A 23,533-nucleotide genomic window follows, 5' to 3' on the forward strand; every position below is an offset into this window, starting at 1 on the left:
TTCAAGGTGTCTGAAAATCTGCCTAGTCAGCCAGACTTAAAGGCTTGTGGTCAACAGTTTAAAATCTAACCAGAAGCCAGTTAGAAGGGGCAATCTTCAGGAGATGATACTGGGCTAATATAGTTATAACATCATCAGTGACGTGAAAGCCAGGATGGAATGCACCTACATGAAGTCTGCAGGCAACATCAGCCTGAGAGGCCAGGAAGTGGTCACAGTGTTGGAGAACTGAGGTGCTATTCAGAGGGTCCCCAATAAGCTAGAGGACTGAGCTGACAAGAATCTCGTGACAGTGAACAGAAACAAATGTAAAGTCCTGTAAGTGGCACAGAATAACCCATGCAACAATACAGACTTGGGACTAATGGGTTAGAGAAGAACCTTATGCAAAAACAACCATGGGGATCAATAACTTGAAGAGTCAGTAGTAGGCCCTTGTGGCAATGAAGGTCAACCACATACCAGGCTGCTGCACTGAATCTGGCTGGGGTGGAGTTAACTTTCTTCACAGCAGCCCATATGGTGCTGTGCTTTGGATTTGTGGCTAAACCAGCATTGATAACACACCAGTGTTTTTGCTGTTGCTGAAAGTGCATGCACTGCATCAAGTCGTCTTCTCTTTTCCATCCTGTCCCCACCCCTAGTGAGTAGGCTGGGGGTGGACAAGAAGTTGAGAAGGGACATAGCCAGGACAACTGACCCAAGTTGACCAAAGGGATATTCCATACCACATGATGCTGTGCTCAGCCCTAAAACTCAGGGAAAGAAGGAGGAAGGGTGGACATTTCTGGTTATAGAGTTTGTCTTAACCTTTGTCCTAATCTTTGGAAGGGTGGGTGTGGTGAAGAGTCTAGAACACAAGTCTTATGAGAGGCAGCTGAAGGAAGGAACTGGGGTTTATTTAGCCTAGAGAAAAGGAGGCTCAGGGGAGACCTTATCGCTCTCTACAACTACTTGAAAGGAGGCTATAGTGAGGTGGGTGTCAGTGTCTTCTCCCAAGTAACAAGCCATAGGACAAAAGGAAATGGCCTCAAGTTGCGCCAGGGGAGGTTTAGACTGGATATTAGGAAAACTTTCTTCACCTAAAGGGTTGTCAAGCACTGGAACAGACTGCCCAGGGAAGTGGTTGAGTCACCATCCCTGGAGGTATTTAAAAGATGTGTAGATGTGGTACTTAGGGACATGGCTTAGTGGTGGACTTCACAGTGCTATGTTAACGGTTGGACTTGATGATATTAAAGGTCTTTTCCAACCTAAATGATTCTGTGATTCTTCTGACACAACCATTACGTATGCTGAGGCCCTGCTTTGCAGGAAGTAGCCAAACATCTGCCTCCCAATGGGAAGCAGGGGACTAAATCATCTTTTTGCTTTGCTTGTGTGTGCAAGCTTTTGCTTTCCCTATTAAAACACCATTATCTTGATCCAGGAGCCTTCTTGTCTTCCTTCTATTTTCTCCTTATCCTGAGGGAGAGAGTGATCAAGCAGCTGTGTGGGTGTTTGGGTTGACCCCAGCCAACAGCTACCCCTGCTGCACTGGCAAAACTGCAGTCAACAAGTCAAAAGCAGCTGTTATTCCCCAGCAGTCAGCATTCATGATGCTGTAATCTGAGTACTGCATACTGTTCCCCCTGTCAGCACCCAGGAAGAGAGATACTGATAAACTAGACAAAAAACAGTAGATGGTCACTTAAGTGATTAGGGTGCTGGTGCACGTGGCATACAAGGAAAAGCTACACGGAACTGGGCTTTTTAATCCTGGAAAGACTACGGGGGGAGGTGAGGTGAGCTGTGTGTCTAATTGCTGTCCTCTCCTAAAACCCACTTAACACAGCTGAAGACAGAAGCAAACTTCTCAGAGGTACACAACAAAAAGATGTGAGATAATCAAGAGGCTGCAGCACAGGCAGTTTCACAGAGATATAAGGGGGGCAAGGAACCTATCCCCATGGAAGAGGTTAAGCACTGGAACCAATTGTGCATAGAGGCAGTAGAAACTAAGCCCTGCAGATCTTCACGACTCAAATGGACACAAGACTCTGAGCAACCTTATCTATTTTGATGTTAGCCTGGCTTGAGCCAAGGGTTGAGCTAGATGACCTCTAGAGGCTTCTTCCAACTTAAAATATTATTTGATGTCAGTATAACAGAGTATTTCTATACTTTGACTACTGTATAGTGATGCTGTTGGGATACTCCTCCTATTAAACCAAATATGTAGCTTCATGACAGGCTCAAGCCAATGTAAGACTAGCTGCCAAAAGTAGTCCCACCTCCTCCCCAGCACCGCTACTGATGTGGCTAGACTTCCCCTTCCTCCAACACACAGTAGAATGAGTATTAGCACCAACAGGAGCTAGTGTACTGCAGAATTAAGTAGCTAAGGAATAGAGTAGGCCTGTCGGTCTAAGATTGCTTAATGCCATCTTTAGCTAATGTACAAGACTTGTTTTTTTATAAACCTGCAAGTTTCTTTATAGAGTAGCAATAGCTCTCAGACTCTGAACTGCCACGGCAGTTCAATATCAGTATATTAACATAAAGAGAAAACAGAGACACCAATACAAAAGTAATTTGTTATTGTGACACCTGAAGCATTTCTAAACTAAATTAACACTTAATCTGTAGATAACTAATTATACACTTAAGCACAAATAGGTGACAAAAGTTTAAAGATTAGCTTTATCAATGAAATTACTGTAATTTGCTTTGGGTTAACATTTTTATTCAAACAATTTGAAGAAAGCATACACCCCTGCATTCAACAGCAATTTTGGAGATATTAAGAAATATTACTACAGCATTTAACGTATATAACCCTGTGAAGTGCTCTTTCTGTTAAAAATTTGCAACATTTGACTAACCAAGCAGGTCAGTGTCAGGGCTAGTCACAGTATCAAAATTTAATTATTTTGTAATACACTTTCTACTCAGTTTTTCCTGAGTCAGATACATGTGTTTCTCTGTGGTGTTAGAATTCAGGTGTACCAAATATCTAGAATTCTCATAAAAGCCCTCTCAGTAACATAACCACAAACACTCATAATACATATAAAAAAACCCAAGTAATTTATTACAGAGAACCTAACACATCAACACTGAGTTCCTGGAAGATGCATTCCCCTATTTTATTTAATGGAAAATAGAAACAGTTGTGTTTGGTTTGGGTTTTTTCTTTAACAGCATGCTAAAATGCCTGCAGCTTGCCTAATAATCTTTGCAAAGTATGTAAGAAAATTACACCTTACTCACTTTCCCCTCCTGAAAGGAGATTAATTATTTTTGCACTCCTGAATGCAGGGCTCAGCCGGGTTTTCTGATGGATGCATTTGTAAAATTTCCTCCTTTATCTCAGTGTGCATAAGTTGTCCATACAACAAAATGAGAACTAACTCTGTTTTAGGAAGTTTTAGACAGCAGCAAGCAGTATTAAATATTTCATGTGACAGCTGCATATAAAATGTCAGCGCTAGCTATACTGTCACAACCAAACCCTACCCAAATTTAGACAGGCTTGATTGAGGAATATACAATCATCTAGTAAAGGATGCTATTTATTTACCGAAGTGTGATACTTGACTTCAGCTTCACTATTGCCAATAATTTGAACAGATAGTCTTATTGGCTCAGTTACTATTTATGTATAATATAAAAAATATTAATAAAAAGACATGATGGTTCTGCTCAGACTAGAAAAACACAGTGTATCAGTTCTGAATTTGAAAGAATGGTGGGCATTTTTTGTTTGCTGAGTTTTAAATGAGTCTAAGCTAACTGTTAGGTCATTACTTTGACAAAAGGAAGTTTTAATAATTGATGAGTATTTTCATCTCTGTTGCACACTGTGTGTCCTTCGTGTGTGCCTCACAAAGAGGGCAACACATCCTATGAAAATCCAATTTAAAGCACAGAATTTTAAAACTTTTATTCACATAGTTCAGTAGGAATATAACTTCAACTAAGTCTAATACTCTTATTACACCTGCTTGCCAGAAAGCAGGTAGATCCTTATGCTTCATTATGCAGACTGACAAAGTGTGGAAGCAAAGCATGTCCAACTTAAATTCAGCACAATTTAACACAGGAAACAGCAGAACCCCATTTTCCCCCATAGATTCTACTAGAATCTGAAGGGTCTTTTGCCTCAAAGTTTAGTAATCAGGCTCTATCTTCACATGTCAATACTTCCACAGCTAGTACTGGTGCTATCCAAAGCAGTCGTTTACCTGGATCCAGCATGAGTTATGACAGCACTCACTGAATTCACACCTAGCACATAAACCCAGGCCTATGACTAACCCTGCTGCACCATCCATGGCACAGTTAATCTAAAGCTCAGCTAAGTAAGAGGGGCTAAATTTGTATTGTAATTTTTCTTTCAAAGCCAACTTTCAACTTTGGAAATAGAACAATCAAAGCATCTTCATGTTCAAAAAACCAACCAAAAAAACATTTAACAGATCAACCTCACATACAGTACTCTGAAGGAACTGAGTAGGGCTAGCAAAGCTCAAATAAATTTAAGAAACAGCTAAAGCAATATTTGATTCTCCAAGCTGCTATTTGGTCAGTTACACAAGAACTTACTTAAAAATATTAAAAAGATAGACTTGGTTGGACTCAATGATCTTAAGGGTCTTTTCCAACCTAAATGATTCTATGATCCTATGAATCACTACTATGAAATTGTAGCAAACGTCATTTTAGACAGATTCAATGTTCTTTTATTTTTCAAATGGAGCAGGTCTATGTTTAAAAGGAACCCAAATAAGTATTTTATAATTTGATTAAAAATAACAGGTCAGCAAAAATGTTACTTTAAACCACTCAAGAGTGTCTCATGATTTATTATCCCACACACTGCCTACACAGCAAGCATTCCAGAACTACAAATTTCTGGAACAAATGTTTTATGCACCCAAGCACAGAAACTGCTGTTTGTAAGTGCTGAGATCTTCACAGCAACATTTCTAACTTGTGAAGAATTTGCTAATTGCTTACTGAAGAAACTAATCAAATACCAAAATAAAAAGCAATGCAAACCAAGTTCACAGTATCCCTCTTTGGACAAAACTAATGTCAAGTACAACAATTCCTAATAGCACAAATATACACCTCATAACACTAAAACAGAAAAAAATTGTAGACTAAATTTTGGGGAAAAAAAACCCCTAGATTAGGAGAAGAGTTGGGGGAGAAGAATGGGGCTGGCTTTGAACCACCAAAGTCAGACAAAGGAACAGAGCCCACAAACCAGTAGAATAGTCTTGTATGTTGCCAGAAGAGAGTTCAAGTACAGACATGAGTAATTAATATAAATCTTTCAATGGATGCTTGTCAGTTTTCCAGGCTGTAAAACAGACTTGTACCACATAAACATAGAGATGCACACAAAATTTAAAATAAAACACAATGACTCATAAATTGTTGGATCCACCTACTGTAAAGTCCTCTCCCCACAACTCTCCTATCCAGTCTTCTGTCAGATGTTAGTATCTCACAGTAGAAGGCACAAGATGAATAGTGCCTGTTCCTCAGCTGCCACCTGTCACAGGACAAGCTAAATGCCCAGTGATTTCTACTGTTTCTGCTATGGGGCCAGTTATCTCTTACAAAAGCACATGGCAATTACACAGCTTGGAAGTATGATCTCTTAAATTTATCACCTTGTCCTGGTTTTGGCTAGGACAGAGTTAACTTTCTTTATAGTAGCTAGTACAGGGCTATGTTTTGGATTTGTGCTGAAAACAGTGTGGATAATATAGAGATGTTTTATTGTTGCTATAAGTAGTGCTTATACTAAATCAAGGCCTTTTCAGCTTCCTGTACTCTGCCAGGTGCAGAAGAAGCTGGAAGGGGACACAGCTGGGACAGCTGACCCCAACTGACCAAAGGGCTATTCCATACCATATGGTGTCATGCTCAGCATATAAAGCTGGGGAAGAAGAAGGAAGGGGGGCATGTTTGGAGTGATGGCATTTGTCTTCCCAAGTAACCATTAGGTGTGATGGAGCCCTGCTTTCCTGGAGATGGCTGAACACCTGCCTGTCCATGGGAAGGAGTGAATGAAGTCTTTGTTTTGCTTTGCTTGTGTGCGTGGCTGTTGCTTTACCTATTAAACTGTCTTTATCTCAGCCCACGAGTTTTCTCACTTTTACTCTTCTGTTTCTCCCTCCCATCCCACCGGGGGGGGGGGAGGGTGAGCAAGCAGCTGTGTGGTACTTAATTGCTGAGTAGGGCTAAACCACAACACATCTCATGACACATTACCAGACACGAAACTTAAATTAGAATTCAAGCGGCTAATCATTGTTACTATATTCAAATTACATCAATGCTAGTACAAGAAACCCATGGTGGAAACTTGTTGCTACACGTGCACTAGACAGGTTGACCTCTAAATGAAACATTATGACACCAGCACCCACACCGCTGTATCTCCCTGCAGAATTTTTTTTTTGTCTTGTGTCCCCACTCCCCCTTTTTGAAGCCACCCAGCAGTTATGCTTCTCATCCACCACCATCTTGTATTCTTCTAATTCTGGGGCGGCGACTGCTGCGACTGACAAAGTTTATGTTCCTTTTCCCCTTCTCAACTGTTTTCATATAGTCAACCAAAGGCTGACAGTACTTATTACTTAAGAGGTGGCATTAGTCTTGGAATTTCCATAGCTACTGGAATTTGAACATGCCAGGAAACTTTGAATGAGTTAAGAAAGAAGCTGTGTGAATAATATCTGGAAGAAAATATTTCAGTAACTTAGCAATGTAGTAATAGAGTGTGAATCCCAGATTACATCACTGCTTGAAGCCACAGGAGTGACAGATTCTAAAATTATGTCACTGACTCAGATAAAAGATCTAAGATAATTCTTAAGGTTTCAGTAGCTGCATGCTGGCTTAGTTCTATGGAAGAAGCACCATTTAAACCTATAAGCCACTGTCACTTTCATAAATTCCCTAACAAATCCAGAATTAATTATAACTAATTATTTCTTTCCTAGGTCCTCAGTATTGCTCGTAGTAGATGTTTGAAATCAACAGTACACAAGAAAATAGTCAATATAAGATATACAAAACATAATTTAAGAAAATTGCTAATATAAAATGTTACCTTAAGAAGCAATCACATATTAACTCACATTAGCATCCTGTGTGTTTATTCAGGTCTAGACCTCCAATAAACTGTTTTAATTTTCTTAGATACCTAGGCTATTACTATAGTAAGCACATAAGCAAGTGATAGAAAGACCGTATTAATTAGTTTAGTATTGAAAGAACAAAGAAAAAGTATGGTTTTATATTCAGTATAACCTCTAGAACGCAATGAATTCTAAATTCTATAAAATAAAGCTTATGGTGAAACAAGCGGAGCACACACTCCATTTTGCAAACCTTACAGTAACTTTTATTCACATCTTTATCTTCGAAGTATGAATTGAGTTTCCAGCTATTTCAAATTTTCTGTTAGTGCTTAATATCTTTTTATGACAAAGGTTTTATGAAATCTTCTTTTTGCTTAGAATTCGATGCATGTGATAAGCAGACACCTTAGCAGAATTTTTTTGTTATGTGCGTTCAGCTCTGGGGCCCCCAACATAAGGAGGACATAGACCTGTTGGAGTGAGACCAGAGCACGGCCACGAAGATGATCAGGGGGCTGGAGCACCTCTCCTATGAAGACAGGCTGAGAGAGTTGGGGTTGTTCAGCCTGCAGAAGAGGAGGCTCTGGGAAAACCTTACAGCAGCCTTCCAGTACTTGAAGGGGCCTACGAGAAAGCTGCGGAGGGACATTTTGCAAGGGCATGTAGTGATAGGACAAGGGGTAATAGCTTTAAACTGAAAGAGGGTACATTTAGATTAGATATAAGGAAGACATTCTTCACTATGAGGGTGGTGAGACACTGGAACAGGTTGCCCAGAGAAACTGGGGACGCCCCGTCCCTGGAAGTGTTCAAGGCCAGGTTGGATGGGGCTTTGAGCAACCTGCTCTAGTGGAAGGTGTCCCTTCCCATGGCAGGGGGGTTGGAACTAGATGATCTTTAAGGTCCCTTCCAACCCAAACCATTCTTTGATTCTATGATTCTATAATTTTATGTACCACTCACTTGAATGCATGCAGCTTTTGAATACAAATCATATCTAGCTCTTCAAAACTGTTTTTATATTTATATGCCTCAACTGTTTCGAATTACTGGCTGTACAGCTACTGCTATACAGTAGGAAACCTGTTATCATTATGTGCATCACTTATACCATAACCATATTGTGGACTCATTGTCTCACTATAAAGGAGAGCACCAATACAATCCCAAGTGTCATATTTCAGAAACTCTGTGAAACATTCAAAAGGAAATTTAGTACCTTGGAATCGAATCTACTTTAAAAAGATGTATCTGTTGAGAATGTACAAGAGATCTCTTAAGAAACAGTATCATTGCCTTACAGAGGGACAGTGCCATTGTACTTTAAAATCTGAAGCATTTTCTTCAATTAAGATATAGGCATAGCTTCCTTTGTGTGAGGTGCCAAACCCAGCAGGACCGTGACAAGCTGAGACTCAAAGGTTTGGAAATAAACCTCTTACTTATACCAGAAATTAAATAAGGGAATGGATGCACATTTGGAGATGAAAACCACATAGTAATCATGCTTGCTGCCTGACAACTATATGCCACATCACCAGTGGCTAAAATGTTCGTGGCTCCAGATTTATCTAACATGTCAATGCTGGCAGCAGCTTGGTAAGATTATCAGTTGACTACTTAAATGCATCAAAGGCCAGCCTCCAGACTACTATCCTCTAAAAGATTTGGGAATCTCCTCAAAATTCAAAGTCCAGAAACTTGTTAGTGTTTCTAATGGAACTTTACTAATAGCAAATAACTGATCTTCTCTTCAAAATTAAAATAAGATTTAAATTTGTTACTTAAAAAAATTGAAGTGGTTTTCTTCTTCCATACATAGTAGTATGCTCAGAAACAATCACTACATAATTTGAAATCATGGTATGAAAGAACATGATTAAAGACCTTCTAGAACATGACTTTGAGTGGATATTGTATATGACCACACTACACCGGATAAATGCTGAGTGCTCCAACACAAAGAACCACCTCCTTTGCTCTTACAGTGTTTGCCAGGACAGTTACTGTCAATTTCCGCCAAGAGAGTACAGCATGCCTCATCCAGACCTTCAAATATACATCTAATAAATCTCTAGAAATCCAGAGCACCCTGACATTTTTCTTGACAGTGTGGTTGGCCTTCATGGCCTTTTACTGTTCACTGAGCTATAAATATGGTGTGCAAAGATGGTAGGTTCAGTGACTGAGATACCAGAGGGAACTCCTACTACTAAGCAGACTATAATTAATCACAATCAAAGATACTTTACAAAAAATCCCCCCCTGCAACAGAGGCATACTTTATACAGGTTATTCTGGTGGAGAGATACAACAAAAGAACTTGGAATTCACAGCACCTTTTCATCTCAGGCTCCACTTGCAATTCAGAACAACACTACTGTTGTATTATCTACAATTGTGACAGATCTGACTGTCCCTCCTACCTCATATTACCACATAACTATACAAAGAGTTGGGAAAAATCAGAAAGCAAAGTGTGTGCATTCCTATCAAAATAGGAAAAAGATCTCTCATGTAAATCTCAACTGATTTTATTCAAAGCTCTACTTGTCATGTAACACCAAGGCATTATTTGCAAATGAGATAAATGGGTGCTGTCAAAGTTTATGGGTAAATGCAATTATACTAAAAGTTAGCCCATTACTGTAAGAGTAGTGCAATAAACTTTAGTTCACATAAATTCTCAGTCTTCATCCACGCCTAACTTAAGTGTTTTTCATCTTGTAGCTCAAGGACAAAGATCCACAAAAATAAGGAAAATAAGCATATTGATAGTTGACCTAAGTTCACTACAAAAAGGTCTCCACTTCCACCAAAAAACTGTAAGGACTTACAAAGTGACACAGACTGCAATGTTAAATGAAAAGATCTAGCTATTCAGACTGATCTTTTTCAAAAGCAAACATTTCAGAACTCTTATTTGTATTTGAACCAGGAAAGAAAATTTATGTGTACACTCAATCATATTCTTTTGTACATGCACATGCATTTTCCACACAAAACTACCTACAAGCAGAATACTATTTGTGGTTAACAGTACTAAAGCAAAAATCTGGCTTGTTGTTGTTTAAACAGACTTTGCATTTAACTGGTCTCAAATTAAACTGAGAAATCTTTGAAGTATATAAAAATTTCAACCCATTCAAACAGGCAGTTGCACCCAACAGGCCCAGAAGCAAGGAATATGATAGATACCTAAATAGCAGTTTGTTAGGCCTCAAACAAGTATATTGTCAAAGCCCAGTCTAATCTAATGCCAAAAGGTCCTATGTTCCAGAACAGCAGACAGAAAAAATAGCCTAAGTAGTCTCTCATCTAGGAATTCAATGACAGCCTTTGCTAGCAAACAGAGGCACTAAAGCATATTAAAAGGAATCCCTGTCAATGTCTTTAAGAGGTTTAGAAAGCATATAATGGTTTTGCTAAGAGTTTACTGGATTTATTAAGGATCAGTAACTGAATCTACATACAGCTGAGAAATCCACCTTCAAAACGCTTCAAGAAATATTTAATGCATGAAGAATACAGACAACACTTAAATGAGATTTAGCAGCCTATTTTCAGTCCACCCTTGTACAATATATCACTGGTAGATTCTGAAATCAACAAGCATTCAAAATAAATTTAATTAAATAAAACCTATAGACATTCAATTGTCTTGTTTACTCCCAATTTTGTTATTGCAAGACATTTAGCTCCAGTCATAGGAAGTTTTAAAATTATATTCCAATACTACATTCACACTGTATTCTGTTTATAATATTAGTACAAGTTTACTGTTTTAACTGGACACTAATGTCTCCATTCTCCTCTACTGCTTGGACACTGAGCTGGCAGTTACACTTCTTGTCCACTACCATCTTACATTCTTCACAAAGTGCTAGGTAGAAGAGGATTCTTCCTAGTCAAGCCTACGACCTGTAAGTTAGAATAGCATAAGGAAACATAGGTCTGAGACTCCTTGGACTTGGAACGAAAACAAACTCCTACCTCTATTTTTTGATCAAGTGCCCTAATCAACACACTCCTTGAGAAAGACTGGCACTATCTCCTATTCCAGCAATGAGGTTTTAAAATAAGTGAGTTTTGAATAGAGTTTAATGTGTCTATCAACTGGACCTTGCAGGTGAACACCATTTCACAGTATTCCTAATCCAATTCTACAGTAAACTGTGACACAGAAATGCAGAAATTGAAAGAATCCTATTCTGCACCCATTTTTCCCTCCACCCACTGCTATGCATTTCCAGTACTCCATTTGCATAAGGCATGTGTCGCTGCTCCTCATCATGCGTTTTATTCAGGTCCTCACCAGACCATTATGAAATACCAGTTAAACTGACCACTGTAGCAGCAAACTAAGTCCAAACAGGACAGCCAACTTGACTATTAAACCAGCACAAAACTGAATTAAGCATTTAAAAGCATCAGGGAGAGGGCAAAACCATTCAGCCAGCTGCTGCAAGAGCACTCTCCTTTTTAGCAACACAGAGCTTCTAGAACGGCTCAACTGCTTATTAGATAACATGCACTGTTTATTTCCGGCACTCTGATATGTATTTAGAAAGTAGGCAAGAACCTCAAGTTTTACTGGAAACTATTAAAAAAAAACCCAGAGATTCAGAACATCCTTACGATCATGATGGGTAACAACACATATTACGAGCCGAACAACTACATCAGCTTCATCCATGTAAAAACCAACAATTCCTTGTATGCAAGGAATTATTTTATCAACATTGCAAAGGGAAGATGAGGTACAGGTAGCCATTTGATTCCAACAGTATTCTCATTTCAAGAAACAGATCATATTAAGTTCTAGAAGTTATTAAGAATTATAAACCTGCTTCACAGCTTCAACGGGAATTTTCATTACCTTACATTGATTTCTTCTTTAAAAGCAATCTGTTTAGAGCAATGATTGTAAAGACTTCCTGTCCATTCTGGTTGCCTAGATACTGTTATATTTCACTAAAGATTTAATCAGGTACCTTTGCTAAGTATATTATGCACTTCAAATGCAACACTACATTTCTAAAAAGCATATACAAAAAAGTAATGAGGTACCGTTTATTTCATAAATTGAAGCATTAGATATTCAAATGGTGTCGATTCCTTCAAATAAGTGGCTTTACAAAAAGTATTTTCTAATTTCAGTATCAATTTATATAGGTATAGTATTGCAGTTTACATGCACCTCTAAATATAAATACATAGCGCCCTGGATATATGGATCAATAAACACAAATATATGTCAACACCACTACTTGATTTATTAAGTTGATACCTAAACATACTAGAAATTGTGTTATTCAGAGCTTCAGTGACCCTTCGATTACCAAAGCCAGGAAAGGAAAGCAATTTATTTGCCTATCATACGTTTAACAACAAATCTCTTATTTAAAGCATTGGTTCTTAAATGTTCTATGTCAATTACCCCCATCAGTTGAGATCCTGAAAGAACGATATCCAGAGAAATTTTAAAAAATTACACAGAAATATGGTTTTCAAAGAAGGGACTAGCCATCAATTAAACCAAAATGAAACAGAAAGTCAAAGTTTGACCTGAACAGATAACATACTTTCAGATCAAGGAATAATGCATGTGGGTATCTGTGACACTAGGTGATTTTAGGCCATTTTGCTGGGACAGCATAAACAGGTACATGATACCTTACCTCCTGTTACATATTCAAGCTATAGATAATGCCAGAGATTTTGAAGCTGGCTCCACAGCTTTGCAAATTCCAAGGGCAAAGCCATGATGATGGGAAACATCTTCCAAATCCCCAACTCTAACACTTCTTACAGCTACAATGTGAAAGGATTATGAGCAGTCACAAACATGGATAATTAGTCTATGGCATCATATCATTCATTTCCCACCCTGATTCTCATTAAGAAATCTTATTTTGTCTTGTCTGCTCCTACTCAATGGACAAGGAGAACAAAATATGTTTAGCATTAAGAAGAGATGAGTTCAAATCTTTGCAGTAAAAGCATACATTGCTAGTACACAAAAGTATCTCAGCAAGAAGTTTATTTTTGTCTTAATCATCTAATAAATTTCAATATCTTAATTATCCTTCCGCTCAGAAATTTCACTAAGTTGAGCCACTTCAAAAACTCTGCATTTTTCTGAATAGTGAACTCAACACTTCTTGCTCTCACAAGTTCAAAGTTCTGATTTTTCTAGCTGCTCTCTATATACCTTACCAACTGAAATACTTTTTGGATACAGAATCTCTCAGGTGAAGCCAACTAAGTTCCATTTACAGAATAACAAAACAGTAATTTACACAAAGCCTGAGGTAACAGTAGGACACTGAGCAAACAAGGGCAATAAATAGAACAGCTCATCTCGGTAAAGCTGGACAATGACTAAGACTCAACCTCAGAATAGCAAGTTTTCATCAATACAGGTTCTCCTATACACCTCTTGGAAAAAAACTTTTAATAGCTAATTATCAAGTCAGTTCAGAGCTTCATTTCAGCATTTCCATGGCAGAAAAACTTCACACTTAACAGAACATCTTAAATATCTCTTTTCTACTTCCAGTCTTCTACCTTGACATTTGCCAGATAGTATATTACAGGAAACACTGCAGACATCCATCCAGCTCAGCAGCAAAACCAACTTCAGAATTTCATGCCCTCTGAAGCCAGACTCATGGCTTGGTTTCAAAATATTTAGCCAGACTTTAGGATGTGCCAACTACTCAAGTCTTCCTTCTCATAGAACCAAAACAACTAAAGGGTAAAATGTGGCAGCAAAAGAACAATCCACTTTGGCAATATGATCATATAAATAAGCACAGCCTAACTCTTTATAGCACAAAGCCCAAGTTCAAGTTGTCCCAACACAACTATGCAAGGAGCTATACTGTAAACTTTAGTTCTGGAGTTAAAAATAAGTTCACAAAAGGAGGTTAGCTTAAATACACCACCATTTCAGTAATATAATCTATAGGACTGAAGTAAACTGTCATATCAGCACAATGATGATACAATAAACTGTGCTGCCAGAAAACATAGGAAGAAACTAATTAAGTCAGCGTGTTACAGAACTTTTGTGTAGTCCTGAGGCACCACTGACGCTGGGAGTGAACAGCTTACCAAAAAGTACCTTACCAGAGTTTTTTCGGTCTCTAATTCAGGAGGGAAAAAAAAGCAGCATTACATTCTTTTTAAAAGACAACTTGAAGGAAAATAATTTAAGCTAAAATGTTTTCTAACTCTTAAAATAAATTTTTTTTAAAAAAAGACTTAATGCCTGATGCAAAAGTAATTTTTAAATATTCATAACTACACTTTTTAATCAAGAGACAAAAAAGTAAAGCTGCCATTACTGGTATCATGACATAGTACAAAACATACAGTTTCTCTTTAGCCCTTTCTAAAACAAGATGTACTGAAGTAAATTTTTTCCTAAGAATGTTAAAGAATTAAAATCATGATATAATCATAAATGGTGATTTTATAAAGAAACTTACAAAATGAAGATTTAAAATAATAATGCAACAGATGACCTGAAATCACTAAAGATAATTTGTATTGTAGTGAAGAAGTCTATACACACATTAAAGACCAATGTTACAGTGTTGTAAATTATTACAACATTCAAATAGAGACAAGCATAAAAGAACTCAAACTGCAATTATACAAACACAACCTTAACTGAATGGCTGTATTTTCTGTACATCCATGAGCCTCCTTTCACAAAAGCAAGGGGGATTATTACACTAAGGGAATCTAGTAATTTTGACTTTGTTCTTTGAAATTATTGTTATATTTGGTACAAAGGCTTGAGGATTTCATTGACTTAACTACAAAGTCAGATATAAAAGTCCACAGAAATAACATCCTGATTGCCAGAGTCCAACTGTACCATATTAAAATGCAAGACAGCTCCTAGTCATAATGCCTGCTAAACCTAAGCAGACAGGCAGAAAGTTGGGGGCGGGGGGGGACACGGACATGACACGGACACAGGATGACATGGATGATGGACAGACAAGAGCAACAAGGGGGGGAAAAAACCAAAACAAACCTAAACATTAAACACTTCTTTTAGGTATCCCAAAACAGCTTTTAAATAAGAGGTGAACTTTGTAAATATCTATAGATAATTGTCTCTGAAGGCAAGACAGGAAATATTTTGTCACAAATGTTTTAGACTAGGCTGGCATAACTTACAAAGATGAAGTCAACATCTCTGAAATGCACAATACTTGTTTGTGAGAATAAGGCTTTTTTGAGAGCTCCCATAAGTTCAGACTTCAGAAGTCTTTTTTGTCTGCAAGTGTGGAGAAAGAGACTACTCTGGAGGAAAGGCAAGAGAAGTAATGGTACAAATAGCATATATATATTTTTTTAGTCCAGTGTGCAGTCAGGTCTGGAGGAAGGCAGGTATTGCCAAGGACTGTGAGGATCATGCTGTTGAAAAGATGAAGTATGCAGTGGGAGTCAGTTGACTGAGCAGACAGAAAGATGCAGGTCTGTAACAAAAGAAAAGCAGCCAGGAAAAGATGCCTGAGTTGTGAAGATTTAGAAAAACTGAATAGAGTTCTTCTAGCTACTGCCTTAAGGAACAGGAAGAACTGCAATGAAAAAGATTAAGAGCAGCACTCTGTCTTAAGTTCAAAAACGGGTATCTTTAAGAATGCAACATGCCAATGTTCCAGTACAAATCACAAGGATCTATTCAGGAATGGAAAAGTGGCTCTGTTGGTCATGAGTATAAAGGTATCCATTGAACTTAAATCTGCAAATGTGATTATCCAAAAAGAAGATGGATAATTACAGTTGTCAAATATATGGTCTGTGACCTCCTGGATCCCAGGATCCACTCCTAAAGAATGTTTAAGACATACCTATTGCCTTTTTCATTCAAGATACTAAGAACCTGAACACTGAATTTGCTATATTAGGTGAAGAATGTGATAATCCACAAGACAAAGCGCTAATCCTATAAACGCGTGCTGCCAGTTTGAATGTATTCATAAAACCTGATGAGTTAACCTCATACCAGAAGGCTTTCTACTAAATGAGGTACTGCCTGTTCTCCTGCAGCTGGCATAAATTCAGTCTTATGTGCTTTAGCTAATTCAACAGAAATGTACTTGCAAATCCACACCTGATCTGGATCACATGTGTATTAATGCAGCACACAGATTGGTCACACAGAACCACCATCTCCTAACATGAGTAGAATTACATTCATTCTGCAAGCATCACTGGAATTTTTATTTGTTGAACACTAAAAGTTAAGATGAGGAACCATGGAAGAGAAAAAACAACTTGGGTCTACTGCTTTCTCTACTTAAAAGCCAGCCAAAATACACATTGCTTTCCAAAAATATCACTTACACAAAGTGTAAGAGCTTATCTGTAAGAAACAACAACAAAAAAACACAATAAAACAAAATATTACTTCAAACAATTAGGAAACAGAAGTTTAGGAACTGTCAAGTTGACACGGATATTAAAGTGCTTAAGGAAAAGTACTTCCGTATTTTAAATTTTTAGTGTTGGACAATATACTAGACCACTCATATTTTTTGTTGAGTTCCCATGAAATTTAAGCATTTGTCACACACATTGATTGCAAATAATTTTAAATGAAAGAAGCTCATTTATTGAATTATTTTTAAAAATAAAAACACCAAATTCCATGTATAAACAAGCATTTTCCATTTGGCTTACAAACTATATGCTCAAGTTCAGCTTACTTCTAATGAGGATGGCTCTCAGAAATTTTCCAGAAAAGGTTTCCCTGCTGTTGGGATAGTACATTGAAGTACACAGAATTACAAGGTTAAAATATTGTTATATGTGGATAATGTTCAGAATCCAGTATTTTTATTCCAAATGACCTGCAGTCAAATTTGTACAAAATGATGCACCAATTTACAGGTATGACAAAAGAAGCTAGATAATCCAGGACAATAGTATTTTGCACAGCTTAAATATGTTTGCTTCTTTCTAGAGACAGGACAACAAAATATAAATCTAACATGCATCAGTGATATTGTTCACATAGTCATGGTTTAGGTACAACAATGTCACATCTATCTCTTAATTAAATCACTGCAATTTCCTGTTTTCGAAAAACCTTTAGAAAAGCATATAATGGAATAAATTAAAGACTAGAAATAGACTGATTTTATAAACACATCTTCCCTCAATTGAGCATTCTAGCTTAAGCTTCAGTAGGATCCTCTAATCACCACACAAAAATATAGTTTTTATAGATGCTGGAATAAATGTGTCTTATTGGGTCAATAGGTGTACAGCTACCTGCTCTTTTTCTACATAAGCAAGGTATTTTAGATGTGTCTCATACATTGTATCTTCCTGGCAGCAGACCGCAATTTGTACTTTTCCTTTTATTTCAGTATCTTTTTAACAGAAGCAGCCCATAAATAGATGTAGGAGTACAACCGACTAGATGATAAACTATGACATACGAGCTGAACAAGCAATTGGGAAAGCGAGTGATGAGAAGAAAGTGACTCTAGTGGCAGTAACTTTAAATAGTTTTGCCATCAGATAAAGCATTCACATAACATTTAAGACATCAGACACAGTTGCAAGGAAAAGTAACAGAAAAACTTTCATTCCAAGACACGTGAAATACACAAATGCATCCATGGGCCCATATACAAAACCTCATTCTGAGTTCAGTAAACATTTAGGTAATTTTTGTTAAATAATGATTCAAACACTGCTTCTAAAATAAGCTAGTCTGCTAGTTTTCACACCTTTTTTTAATAGGGGAGGGGGAAATATTAAACCAACTGAGCTACTGCTCAGAACACTATAAGAAAACACATGTACTTGAGCATTTGTTCCATATCCTAAGATTTCATGATATTCCAACAGAAAAAGAAACTTTCCTCAAAAGCTTTTCTGTATTAGAAACATAGAATTTATAAAATTTAAAGATAAAAGCTCATAACATAGGACTTTATTATACATAAGAGCATTAAGCAACTGAAAATAGTGACAAAATTCATTCCCAAGTTTAAAGCATCTTTCTATAGATGTGGACTTTATCCGTATCCACAGAATGGATGAAAGATATGAAGACAACTACCAAACTACATGTACTAAAATGTCCATACAGAACAGCAAAATACTGAACAATCATTTTAAATGCCTTGCCAGAAGACATATAAAGCATTACTTTGCCACCTTTGAAAAAGATGGTAACATCCTCTGCAGTATTGCTATCGATCACATACAGGATAACCCTTCCACGGAACAATGCGAGTGTTCCAAAGGTGTATACGACTAGGCAGAGTACCAACCAAAAGCCTAACACTTTCTGGAAAACAAACCAAAAAGAAAAGCCTTAATTGTTTCTCTCACAAGCGAAATTTTAAGTCTATAAACACATTTTAGGACATTTGTTTTTCCCATACTAGGTTTGTTTCATCTCTTCATCTACCCATGAAAGTGCTTCAGTTTCCTGTACCTTTCTGGAGCTATTTTAGAATTTAGCAACAGAAATAAGTTATTTAAGAGGTCTACTACAATGTTTGTAGTGAACAGAGCACTGCAGATGAGCAATCTACCAAAATCAACATCGAGGGGAGTCAGAAATTGATCAGTTGTTTAAAAAGTTTGCCTGAAACTGTAGCTCTGGGAGGGGAAGGGCAGCACGAAGAAAGCTGCAACTCAACAGCTTTTTAACTCCGGATTAGAAGGATCCAGTCTGGTTTAGCTCTACAGCATATACTGCAAAACTCCCTACAACGTTAATACAAACAAATCTTGCAGCATTCAGCTGTCTGCAAGTTGTAGAGAGGTACTTCTAATTAAAATCCTCACTTCCTTTTTTGTTGCATAGTAAATTTTAAAAATAATCTTATATTACTTATCTTTACACACAAGCATATCACTTAAAATACACAAAAAATCTAGCTTCAAGTACTTGTGAGCAAAACTCAAGAATACATGACAGCATATTATATGAGTCACTATATTATACATTTAGAACCCCCATCAAGATTGTACTTCCCGTTGTAAGGTTTCAACAACAAAAGCAACTTAGACAAAAATAAAACAATGCAAAAAGTTAAATAGTTCTTTGTCTTGTGTTCCTTCAATGCTTTCTGCACTTTATTCTTACAGCAACAGTTTAGGAGATGTTCGGGTCTACAAGAAACAGTAAGAGCAAACATCCTCCAACCTAAAATTTCCTTCCTCTGAGCAGAGGTACACAGAATCCACGTCAAAAGTTTGAGATGTTATCCCCTTCATATGGAAGTTAGGGCCCGCTCTAAACAAGGGCCCCAGGACAAACGACACCGTGCCGTTTCCCCAGAACAGCCCTGCCTCTAACCCCGAAAGGCGCCGAGGCGCCCACCTGCCTTAACAGGCTGCTGTGCCTTCCCTTACCCCGAAAACTTTTGAGGGGCCGTAAGCGCATACCCCACCACGGCAGAGCGGCGTTCCCTCCGCCACGTTATCCGAAGAAGGCATCCCACCGCCCAACCGCCCTCCAAGCCCGAGAAGCGGGGCCCTCTCCTCAGCCATCCTCGGGTGCTACATTAGCTGCGAGCGGGCTCGGCGGGCACCTGCCCCGCCCTCGCCTACACAGGGGCCCTCACCTCGGGGCTGGGAGGCGAGGGGGCACCTTGCCTCAGGGCCTTGGGGGGGGATTACTTCAGGGGGACTCCTACCTTAGGGAGCCCTTACCTAAGAGGAGCAGCTTGACCTCCCTGGCCGCCTTCTCGCCATCCTCCCGCAGGTTCCTGTCGATCATCTTGCTCCTCTCCACCGCCGCCTTGTCCTCGGCGCTCAGAGTGCAGCCCATTTTGGGAAGGGGGCTGTTGTACTTCGCCGGAGGAAGAGAAGCAAGGGAGCGGCGGGGTTTCGCGCCCGGGGCCGCCGGAGAGGCGCTGAGGAGGGAGGGGGAGTGAGTGCCTCCCCGCTCTTTCTCCTTCCCCCCCTCCCTCACCTGAAACGCAACGGCGGCGTAGGCACCACACACCGACTTTACCTCACACGCAAGCAAGCGGAGAGGAAGAAAGCGGGGGGGGCGGCGGGAGGCTTGCCTGGAGCCGTCCCCGGGGGACGCGGAGAGGTGAAGGCGGAGGGCTGCTGACGGAGGCCACGCACCGCGGGCGCTGCCGCCGGCCCAGAGGCTGCCGCTCCCGCCGCCGCGGCCCTCGCGCTCCCGCGGCCCCGGCCCCGCCCCCGCCCCTCCGGAGGCGCTCGGCCGCGCGCGCCGCCCACACGGCGGCGCGGAGGGGGGGAAGGGGACGAGCGCGTGCACGGCGGCAAGGGCGGGGCGACTGCGCGTGCGCACGGCATTAGCGGCCGGGGGGGTGGGGCGCGCGACGGAAGCAGAGCGTGCATGAGGCTAAGGACGGGCAGGCGTCCGGGCGCGCGCTGCCGCTGTGTGACGCCATCGCGCGCGAGCCGCGCACACCTGCCAGGGGCGCGGGGGAAACCGTTGAGGCCTCGAATTTAAACTGTTCCGTGCGGGAGGTTCCATTCCTCGGGCGGGCGGGGGAGCGCCGGGCAGGGCTGTACCAACGCCCGCAGGGGCGGTTCCAGAGGCTGAGGTCGCCTGAGGCGGGGAGCGGGAGCTGGCGGCGGAGAGCGTTCTCCTCAGACACGGGCCCGCCTGGGGGCTGCCTCGGTCGCCGTCGGCTACAGCGTCCCCGCCGACTACAGCGTCCCCGCCTGCCTTGTGCTCGCTTCCCGCCGCTTCACTGCCGAGATCCGTCAAAGGGCCTCGGGGTCCAGCCCGCACCCATGGCGCTGGGTGCTTGTGGGCTGCAGGGCGATCCTCCCCTCGGGAGGAGGAGGCCGGGAGGGGGCTTGGAGGGGCCCTGGGACAGCAGCCGAGCTTTCTGCCCTCCTGAGACTCACCAGGCAGCAGTATTTTTTACCCCCACGAAAAGAAAGCCAAACGAAGCAATCCCACCTCACGGCTCAAAACTACTCAGTCAACTTTTGTGTGCCTGGTGTACTTTCTCAGAGCTCAAGTGCAGGACTGGCTGCATATCCACATCCTATCGATGGGTTGGTTTGTTGCTTGCTTGTTTTGTTCTTTAATATAAAACCCCTAAGGAAACTACATGCAGTGTCTCCAGCTCTGTCCCCACTGTGCACATGCTGAGCTGTTTGGATTGCAAAAGAAAGATCTTGTTACCTTATAATAGGATCACAGAAAAATTTGGGCTGGAAGGGACCTCAGGAGGTCATCTGGTCCAACCTCCTGCTTAAAGCAGGATCAGCTGAGCTTCTGCGTGACTTTGGATCCACCACTCCTCCCCCAACTTGTGAGCACAGTCAGTTTCAAACAAAGTAGATTTCACAGAATTTCTTACATAAAACACCCTGCACATGAGATAAAACTTTGTGAATCTCAGGAGAAGTTTCAGTCAAAATATAAGACACAAGGGTCTACAAGGCAAATCTGCTAAGGTTCATCTTCCCCAAGGAGTCCTTAGGATTTTTTGTTTCTATAGGATCTCAAGAATTTCTGCCACCAGAATGAGCTCGAAAAGAGCAGAATTTTACAGCACGGGAGGTGTTTTACCATTAGAGTACAAAGACTTTAAGTCAGACTCAGCTATTACTATACTTGGTAAATTAAAAGTTTTTTCCTGTAATACTTGATCTTGAAGGAAAAGTGTATCAAGTGTTCAATTCTTATTGGATGTATTGCATTTTCTTCTTTACAGGGGTCTTCAAATGCTGAGACTGAATAAACCATAAGTAATGATGTAAAATGAAGTTGATAATGCTCCATTAAACTGTAACTTAAATAATTTTAACATTTTCCGGTTGGTAAGCATGCACTCAACCCTAGCAAAGTATGGCATAAAATCCTTTCTTAAAAAACCCCGAACAACATTAACTCTCAACACTTCATAAGACCTCTGAGACATTTTATTTGGCCATCTTCATCGTGCTACCGCTGCGGAGAATGGCTGGGCAGCTGAGAGGTGTGACTTGCTTCTCTGCCACCAGCCATTTGCCCTCCTGAGTGGTTCATGTACGCAGTCCGCTTTGTGCTCTCTTGTGCAGACTTCCACACTGGGACCATGGGATAAGAGTTTTTACAAGACAGTTCAGCTCACGTATGGGAACTGAGTCGTGTTTTAGGGTTCCTGGTGTCTGCTGGGACAAAGTGGCAGAGGTAGTGATGTAGGCTGCTGCTCAGGAAAGAAGGGAGTGAGGGGAGAGGAAAATTAATAAGCTTAGGGATAATTTTCTGCTTTGGAAATAAAGGATAAAGAATGATTTCTGAGATAAACAACACGTGGCTTGGATATTGGCAAGTGAAAGTGTGCAGATTAAAGGATAAGAGAGTAGTAAACAGAGATTACGGTAGATGGAAATACGTGATAATGAGAGAGGTAGATGTTATAAGGATGGAGATACTACAAGTAGGACACCCCAACTTTGCATGTATTTTGTTTCATTTAATCATGTGCCTAGTGCACACGTTTTTATACTTTTGACTAAGAGTGTCTACTATGGTTCTGTCTCTGCCCTTCTTGCCCTTTTAGCACTGTCACTACACCCATAGGTATAAAGGGTGAAAGAGGCTCGAGTTCCTTTTCTTTTTATCACCCTGTAGCAGGAAAAAAGAACCATATAGTTACCTTTTTTACACATTTAGCTAGTCTTAAATATAAACAGATTTAATTCTCTTTTTAGTCCTTTTTATCTTAAAACCACTTTATTTTCTAATTAGGGACTTTTCTACTACCTTTTTCCTATTACAATCCTGTGGATAAAGTGTACCTTTTTGTACATGGACATTACCAAAACTGGGGCTACTCCTGAAGATCTGCTTGCATATGTTCTCTCTGACATGTATGTTACTTGTGTTGAAATTTTCAGGCAATTTGTATTGTTTTTTAATTTTACAGGAGCAGAAGAAATACTCATTACAGGTTACATGTGATTCACCAATATTATTTCCTTATGCAGTCTCCTTTGAAATAATAAAAGATCTTTTCAACTGTCTTCACCAATGTCAGTTGTTTAGTTCTACTTATGGAATAATGGTCCAGGTGATAAATTATTATCTTCTAGAGTTACTTCGCATCAATAGAAGCTCTCAGGATCATGGAATAATGCATGCTCTTTTTACAGTGCTCAAGAAAGCTGAAGAATGTGCTAACTATTGCAGCCAAGAAACTCCCAATATTCAGAACAAAGTGTGTCAGTGCAGTGCTTTACAACAAATAATGTCTTACATGATGTTAAGTTGTAGAGCAGCGGAGGCCTGAATCTACATCCAGAGGTAGTATAGATCTGTACCTGGTGGCAGAGGTTCACTTCTGGTGTCTTAAAGCATTTTTTTACAATCTAAAATATTCTACAGTGTAGCAAAAGAAACTATGGTTAAA

At 39.9% G+C, this 23,533-nt stretch overlaps 1 protein-coding gene across 1 annotated transcript in view; it reads right to left on the reverse strand.

Moving 5' to 3' along the window:
* Positions 1-20,433, reverse strand: part of GNAI1 (G protein subunit alpha i1) — a 38,923-nt gene extending 18,490 nt beyond the window's left edge. Inside the window, exons 1-2 of the mRNA XM_072858592.1 lie at positions 20,158-20,433; positions 19,854-20,056 (exon numbers count right to left, since the gene is read on the reverse strand). Of these exons, the coding sequence (XP_072714693.1) occupies positions 19,854-19,971 (118 nt within the window). The 5' untranslated portion in view covers positions 19,972-20,056; positions 20,158-20,433. The remainder of the gene's footprint in view (positions 1-19,853; positions 20,057-20,157) is intronic.
* Between the last annotated feature and the right edge of the window lie 3,100 nt (positions 20,434-23,533).

The sequence above is a fragment of the Ciconia boyciana genome, chromosome 1, assembly GCF_034638445.1.
Source record: "Ciconia boyciana chromosome 1, ASM3463844v1, whole genome shotgun sequence".
Classification (NCBI taxonomy): Eukaryota; Metazoa; Chordata; class Aves; order Ciconiiformes; family Ciconiidae; genus Ciconia; species Ciconia boyciana.